Source organism: Clytia hemisphaerica, unplaced genomic scaffold (assembly GCF_902728285.1).
Source record: "Clytia hemisphaerica strain Z4C2 unplaced genomic scaffold, Clytia hemisphaerica genome assembly, whole genome shotgun sequence".
Lineage (NCBI taxonomy): Eukaryota > Metazoa > Cnidaria > Hydrozoa > Leptothecata > Clytiidae > Clytia > Clytia hemisphaerica.
Window position 1 is genome coordinate 11,952 of NW_027104305.1, and position 8,536 is coordinate 20,487.

The 8,536-nt window shown below is 34.4% G+C and overlaps 1 protein-coding gene across 1 annotated transcript; it reads right to left on the reverse strand.

Annotated features, from left to right (window-relative positions):
- Positions 1-240: 240 nt before the first annotated feature.
- LOC136817456 (uncharacterized) lies at positions 241-5,611 on the reverse strand. The gene is made up of 3 exons (XM_067073784.1): positions 5,283-5,611; positions 4,434-4,568; positions 241-3,743 (listed from the first exon to the last, which is right to left on the reverse strand). The coding sequence occupies exons 1-3, from the start codon at positions 5,542-5,544 to the stop codon at positions 1,462-1,464; spliced, it is 2,679 nt and encodes an 892-aa protein (XP_066929885.1). The 5' UTR covers positions 5,545-5,611; the 3' UTR covers positions 241-1,461.
- Positions 5,612-8,536: the final 2,925 nt, after the last annotated feature.

The window sequence follows — 8,536 nt, forward strand, 5'->3', positions numbered from 1 at the left end:
AAGAGTTTGCATGCTACCTTACACTTTCAAACATACCGGGTGTGTCAAAAAAACGCCCCTATTTTTCGATTTTTGACGAACAAATTTCTATCCAACATAGGTAAGTGAAATTTTCAGGGATGTGCTCAAATGAGAAATGCATGCTATTTTGAAAAGAATAGTGTTTTTGGCTGAGGGTGAAGTATTTTTAGGAATTCTGAGGGTAAGATATTCTGAACATATCTATTTCATAAATTTTCTTATAAAACACCACAACTCATCTCCTGGTAAAAATTACGTTTTCTTCTAATATTCTTATAAACATTATTCTTATAAACAAGCAGATAATAGACTGCTTCTAATCCATAATAAAAATAACATCAAAACAACAACTTTGATTATTTTTCCACTAAAAATATTTGACAGTATATTCAATTGATGAAACTTTAAATTCAAAAACTTTAAAAAATTCAACTATTATTATCATCTCAAAAGATTTTATGATAAAAATGAAAAATCATCACCTCAAAATCCATTTAACGATAAAAATAAAAATAGCAAAGAAAATAGGATATTGACGAAATAAAGTATTTTGGATTCAGCAAAATAGCTAATAAAAGATCATATATATATGCATTTATGAACTTTACAAAGAAAGAAACATTCAAAATTCCTCAGAATCACCAATCTAGAAGAACTACAGAACCAAACCTTGCTAAGAGCTTTCATGGGTTAGAAACATGATAAGTTAAAATATTATAAAACTACTAGAACTACGAAAACCTCTATGTTTAACAAGCCTTCTCAACAAAAACAAAAACAAATTTTATTTGAATATAAATTGAAACATGTGAATGATATTCTAAAGCCTTAATATTTATGATGCAAGCTTTTAGTGTATCAGTTTCCTAAGTGCAGTATCTGATGATTGTTAAAAAAATAGTTTTCTTCAATGTGACTCTGTACTAATATTTCTTTCATGTTTGGACACAAGATGGAATTTTATGACAAAAATGGCTAAAAAACTTTGCCAAAATTGAAAATTAATATAAACAACTTAATGAACAATACCTAAAAAAGGAGAGGAAAACCTTCAATGAAACTGACATGTCAATTCTGTGTAAGAAAAAGGAGAGACACAATGAGGAAGGGGAAAGAGAGCAAGAGAGAGAGAGAGAGAGAGAGAGAGAGAGAGCGAGAGAGCGAGAGAGAGAGAGAGAGAGAGAGAGAGCGAGAGAGCGAGAGAGCGAGAGAGAGCGAGAGAGCGAGAGAGAGCGAGAGAGCGAGAGAGAGAGAGAGAGAGAGAGAGAAATCTAATTTAAAATTATTAATTTAATCTAATTTATCTAATACACAACATCTTCAAATGATTGATTCCTATTACAGACCTTATAATAATGACCTGTTCTAAATGAAATTTGAAAAGTGTAGAAAATAGGGTTACTAAAACGATACTGGAAATACCTAAAAAAAATCTAGAAATCAATCAGATTCTAAAACATTGGGAAAATTTGTTACATAAGAATTCTCACAATCAACTCCAAGAAATAAACATTGCTCGATAATTTCTGTAACTTCAACCATGCTAAGTTTATCATTAAGCTTCACTTTCTTCACTATTGATTCAGCTTCTCCTTCCTTCAGACAACTTGAAAAACCACTCTCAGGCTGGAAAACTTGAAAATGTTCAATATCGAAAAAATAACCAAATGCAACGTAGTATACATTTCCATTGTTGTTCTTGAAGCAAGCAAAACGATCAATAGAAAAATAATGACCTGTGGCAAGGGAGACAGTTGTGCTATTCCGACGTATTTCTTTTGTGCGACAACATGATCTAATTATGTATCCTTCAAGCTTTATTGAAGGGAAGGTAAATGCAGAAAACTCTAGCTCCATAAATCGATTAATAAAAAGGGCGCTTTCTTCTTTTGAAGCAACATATGTGGAAAGGGATCCTATTCCAATTATATTGTGATTAATTTCAAAACAATACTTATGATAGGTTCCATTTAACTGCCGCATGTATTTGTCCTCATTAGTGTCAGGTTTGATACAAGTTTCTGCTAAATATGGCAAATAGTTAGAAGCAGAAACTGCACTAGCCAATTGAAACGAAATGTTCTGCGTACCATGTATTAACTTGAGAATAAAGCCATTTTTATCTTCAAAACTGAATAAACTATACACATACAATGGACCAAGTTCAGAAACAGTTTTAGGTAAATGTATAAGAGAATGGATATTTATTGTCATGTAACGGCGTTGATATAGCTTATCAAAGGTTGAGCAAAATAAGAAAATAAACCTCTTTGCTGTGGCGATGTCATTTGATGTGATATTTGATTTCAGTAGTAAATGAACTGCATGAGAAAGTAAATAGAAATGTTCAAAATAGATTGATGGCAACAGCTTTGACATGACAGGAACAAAATAATACAATAAAAAGGATCGAAATTCTGATGCTTTCCAATAACCAAGATTACTTTTAATTGTTCGGGGTGCACGGGTAATATAATTAGGTGGCTTCAATGATAACAAACGATCTTCAACCTGAGGTAAAGCTTGAAAAACAGAATAAGGTTCATTCTTATGAGAGCCATCACACCACATGGACATTAACAATTTGGTAACACCTAGTAGTACAGCATGCATGTAGTCTATGCCAATGCCACGAATTACATCATAGCTAGGTACAAGCATTAATGGTGTGGGTCCTTTAACTCCTTTTACATGATTTTTGGCAATCATTGCTTCCTTAGCATGTTCGACTGTTTCAGTATGTGTCCGGTGGGGGCCAGTTGGATTGGATTTATTGAATGGAAAACACCTTACATTTCCGTTTTTTGCAGTTTTTGCTGTCTCCCCTTCTTGAAGACACTTAGGACAGCCATAAAATGCATTAAACTGTTGGAAATTTAGCACACTGGCTTTAGCAGGCATGTCAAAAGTGCCACAAAGCAACATGGATTTAATGGTGACTTCTTCATTTATTTGTGTTCCAAAATAAGTCAGCTCTCTAAAAGATTCAAACTGCGGAGATAAGAACAGCAGCATATTAGGATGTGTCTCCCCATACCACAGGCCACTAATCAAAATGTTTTCCTTTTTCCTGCGATCTTTAAAAGGTAATTCATTTATTGTGTAGAAGACTGGCCAGATAGATGACTTGATACTCTTGAAAAGGGGAACACCATCAGTGTTCCACATAAAAGATATATTGAACGGATTATTTAGAAAAGCAGAGTATGATTTATATAATGAAAAGTCGTATATGTCAGACGGTGATGATGCAGTACGATTAAAGCGGTGATTTAATTTGAGAAGCATACCAGCACGCGAAAAAATTGCTTTGATTTGGCTTTTTATGTCAAATTGCATGAAGTACGACTTGGTCATAGGTTTTTCCGTTTTTTTTGATTGGCAACATGTAGAATTTGGACAAACAACACTGTCTTTATCCAATTTCATTAAACACTCCTTACAAAAGTAGTGTGTTTTGACATTAGGATTCAGTGAGCCAAAAAGCTTCTTAAGCATGTACAATGATCTCGGAAAGATATGGTTTGACGGTAAAAGAATATTAATGAGGATGATCAAGGAGGAAAGTGCAACACCAGGAAGTTTGTATTTCTGCGAAAAAGCAATTATCATCGTTATGGCTGCTCCCAAAGTTACAGTGGCCTCAGGGTAAAGTGGTGAAGAAAAGTGCCCAGTTATATCACTGTTACATCCATCCTTCTCTGGTTCATCAAATAAATCATCTGCAAAGAAATTTAATTAATTTGATTAATAGCATGAAAATAAAAGCATTGGGGACACAAGAAGTTTTTTCCCATTGGTGCAATGCAACATACTCCATCCCACCATTCACCCATCGATTCAAATCAATTTTGTTCCATTGTCCCAGGGACAAAATCAGCATGTATTTTCCTCACTTTTCGTCCCATGAAACAAAAAAAACATGGCACGTACCAATGCGAAAAAAACTTCTCATGTCCCCAAGCCTTAACACTGAGAAAAAGATTCTGTCACATTCCCGCCCCCTACTTTTACCATAATGGTCCATGCAAGAAAAAAAACATCACCCCCAAATGGACGACATCAATTTTTGATAGGTATTTTGATGTAAGCGCTGTTTGTTACTGAAGTGATTTGAGGGTATATAGAAGTACCCACACAACAGCGCTTTCCAACAGAATTTTTTTACCACTGACCGCTAAACCAACTGACCCACTTTTTCAACAGCCTTACGATATCAAAAGAAAGGTAATAACTTTCACGATTTTTCAATTGTTTCAAAATAAACTGTGGAATTGGAACTCGTACAAATTTCTAGTTGAAATAATTATGACGTGTGAGATGTGGAGCGATATTGCATTCAAAGATTCTAGCTAAAACAATCATCAACAGGCCTTCCCACTGACAAAAATTTGTAATACCACCTCATTTACCTTGTGATTCTTCAGTAAAATCTTCCCAATAATCATTTTCATTGAATAAATCATTGGAAAATTCATCTTCAACCCTAAATACATCTTCCAAGTGTTCGACAGTTGTAGTATGGTACTCATGGCTTGCGAAAAAGGCTGAAAAATGAAAGAAAATCTCACTTCAGTTCTAGTTCAACAAACTCATCGCACAATTATTGACATTATTATGATATCAATAAAAGCAATAACAAATAATTATTCCAATGAAAGGTAAAAAAAGCTTAACTTAATTAAAATTCACCCCTAGCATACAAACAAAGACCTGCCAGGGGAAGTATCAGACAGAACTCAGATAGGATAAGAACTAGAACTTTTCAAATGAAAGTTATAGTTTAAAAGAACAGCTACCTATGGTCAAAGTAGATAAAAATTACTTTTTGTAACGTCTTAAAAGGGCGTGTTTTTAAAGCAAATTGGGCAATGAAACATGAAACTAATTACAGTAATTATTACAATTTAAACTTTAATAGGGTTTTCAGAATACAATTCATTGTTTTAAATAATTTTTGTTATTGCTTTAAAATGAAATTGAAAAAGTTCAAGAAGGTCCTCTTGTCTACTTCACTGTACTGAACCCAGCGCCGTCATAATCATGAAGAAGCCAAAGCTCAATCAGAAGTAGAGTGTTGTCTATAGGAAACCTGTAGCTCTTCGACTACATGTTTTTATAAGCATAAAAAAATCCCAAAACTGTACTCAGCAAAATTGGTCTTTCCAGAATATAGGGGGGGGGGTGGTTAAAGATATAACATCTTTAGGAAATTTACCCCCCCCCCCCCCCGGAAAACAGTCTATCCAATCTATATATACCTTCGATTTCATCACCTGCACTTTGATCGAATTGATCATCATTGTCACAACATTCAGGAACTACTTCATCACCTTCAGACTCGTTATCATTTTCACAATCAAACATTTCGACGTCATGTTCATTATCAGGTTCCAGTTCTTCGTCTGAGTTAGATTGAACTGCAAACGAATCGTAGAACACTTCCTCGGTGCTAGATTGATACAAAACATCTCTATATCTATAAAAAGATGCACGAGACAGACCTGTGTCCTCTCCCTCCATCTTTGAAAGCAAAATGCGGACAGACTCCAGACAAAAACATTCGAATTATAAACGTTCGAAAATGGCGCATCAGTAGCGCAAAATAATAATTATTCGAACGTCAAACGTTCGATTAAAATTCGAACATTTTTTGTTCGAAAGTCCTTTTAAATGCCCGCCCTTTTTTCATAAGAAATTTTTATTTTTGAGAGCCAGTCGTAGGATTTTTTGTCTCAAACTGTGTAAGGAATCATGTCTCGCCAGCAAAGAGAACGTAAACCATCAGCCAAACTGGCGGACAATTTTGGTAAGTGACATTTGTTTCAATAGAAGGTGTCGAAGATACTTGTGAGGTGCAGTGTAATTTCTTCCAGCACATATTTTTCTTATAAGCAACCTTAATTTTTTGGTCAGGGCTTACATTCATTCTAACTTTGTGAAAAATTGGGTCGTACTTAAAAACATTTCAATTTTCTTTTAGGGGAAGACACTGGACCTGTGTTAAAGATTATTTTTACAGAGGAAGAATCCAACGGAAAACGCCTAAACTTATCCCTCCCATTTTCAACTTTAAAGCCAACTAACCATACTGGGGAACTAGTACCGCTCGAAAACCTTAAGGAGATGGAAAAGTACAATTTCTTCTACCCCCATCTTAAGCAATATTATCCAGCACTCCTCATTGAGATCAAAGGAAGAAAAAAACGAAGACTGAGTAAAGGTATTTTTTCTTTCATACATTATAATAACACACTAAGACAATAACGTGCATCTGAGAGTGATCTTGTTAAGAAGTATCATCTGGTCGTTAGATATCTGTGAGCTCCCATCCAATTCGAGCTAGAAAAAGAAAATACACGCTTTATAGATATTCTTATAAAAAAAGCGTGTACCATCAAATAGAAGCTAAACAATGACAATACACTTTTTTTAAGAAACAATTTTTACCAAGCAGTCTCAATGTTTCTTACATGTCTATACTTTTTGACATACATGTTTTTTTATAAGCATAACGCTTATAAGCATATGAAGACTCAGATTTGCAGAATACCTAAGCATAACATGAGCATATATGTCAGCCTAAAATATTTTTCAAGTGGTCATTTTCTGTTTATGTTTCATTTTTATCTGATTTGGCAGAGGTCAAGTAAATAATAAGACATTCCACAGCTAGCTACCATTCCACTGCTTCTAAAATCTGAGCAAATTTTTTACAAAATTTCTGAAATTTCATTAAAAACTTGGTTCGGGGTGAATCATAAGCATAATTCTTAAGCATGTAATAAGCATAAACCTGGATGCTTTGAGAACTTAAGCATACACGAGCCTGACCAAGGGGCATACACTTGCTTATAAAAAAATTGAGTAATTTGGCTAAGAACATTTCTGTATGCTTATTAATAGTGATTTTTATAGATAAACATGCAATTTTTTTTTCAAAAATCGGGCTCCTTCCCATTCTAAGGTCCAAAAATCAGAAAATTTCAAATTAATCCTTACCTCATTCTTTTCATTAGAAGCAGACAAAGAGAACACGGAGGAAAATGATGGTGGGGATGCAAACGATTCCAATCAAGGTTTGTTCTAAAAAAATAAATAAACCATGTTAATTCAAAAATGATAGCCTTATTAAGTGTAGAATAAAATATCAACATAGTTGTTTATTAAACTGGAGAAAAAGTCCTTTTCCTTTTTAAATCAAACTCGTTGCACCCAATATTACTTATTTAAAAGCCTTTAAAAAGTAGCTATATATATTTTTCTTTTAAAGACGAAGTGAGAAGACCAAAAACAAAGAAAAAGCGCCAACAAGGTAAATCCTAGTTCAGTATAAGTCTAGACCATGATATCTTCCAGGTGTTTAGGTCCCTCCACATAGTTTCTTTACCTACATTCAGGGGGGTCTTGGGTTTTGATGAACCAAAAGCAAGGGGGATGTGGGGGGGTCATCTTAGATAAGGGGGGGGGGGGATCTTCCTTGAATTATGCAAAATTTCAATTTTTTACTTATACTGATTTTCTAAGGGGGGATGTGAAATTTTAAATGAATTCTCGAGGGGGGGGTTAGCACTTAAGGGGGGTCCTCTTACCTAAGGGGGGGTCTTGACCCTTCTAGAAACTATGCTCCATCTGGGGCCGAAAACCCCCATTTGGTATTCTACCCCCACCTACCCCCATATCAATTTCCTGCAATAAAGACACTAATGTTGAACATGGACAAATTTCTTCCCCCTCTTCCCATAAGATTTCCTGAAATCCCCCATTTACATTAGCCCCCCATCAAGGTGAAAGTATTCAGTTTCTTTCACTCCCTCCAGGACAATCTTGTTGTAACAAGTAAATTTTATCAAAGATAAGTTTGTTAGATACCTTTATCACTCCATTAACCATAGAACAAAACGATGACAATCCCGAGTCAAGCAAGACCAATCCAACAGAAATCACTAAAGGTTTGTCAGAATGATACCTAAAACAATAAAAAAGATATGAAGCTCGCAAAGGAAAAAAGTCCGAAATCTGCAGAACATTGAGCTAATATTCACTAACAGAGCTTTCAACTTTTTCCATTTAAGAAACTCCAAAGGAAAAAAAGAAAGAGGATGAAACAAAAAACAAAAAACAAAAAGGTTAGTTGACCGTGAAAGTTCATTGTGAAATATTAGCATACATTTCAAAATTTATTTCATCTTTGAATGATTTTGATGTTATTAGTGACAACTTTTTATTAAGTTTCAATTTTTACCAACAGTTTCATTACTACCTTAAAGGAAGAAATTTTGGCGGGAACTTAATTTGGCGGATTTGGTTTTTCTGCCATCTGCCAAATTAAATGCCCGCCAAATTAAACTTTTTGAAAATAGAATCTTTTAAGGTGTTTTTACATTTTTTGCTGTTTTTACGCCATCTTAAGGATACATTTTTCAGCAAACGCCAAAATTCCCGACAAATTTAGTTTTTTCGGTCAACCGCCAAATTAACTTCCCGCCAAAATTTCTTCCTTTAAGGTAGTTGA

What these genes read in the sequence shown, in the direction of transcription:
- LOC136817456 (XM_067073784.1), bottom strand. Translation starts at nt 5,544, where the DNA reads ATGGAGGGAGAGGACACAGGTCTGTCTCGTGCATCTTTTTATAGATAT. An exon ending in TGCAGGTGATGAAATCGAAG is followed by an intron (nt 4,569 to 5,282) that starts GTATATATAGAT and finishes TTCATTTTTCAG; the next exon opens with CCTTTTTCGCAAGCCATGAG. An exon ending in TTTTACTGAAGAATCACAAG is followed by an intron (nt 3,744 to 4,433) that starts GTAAATGAGGTG and finishes ATTTCTTTGCAG; the next exon opens with ATGATTTATTTGATGAACCA.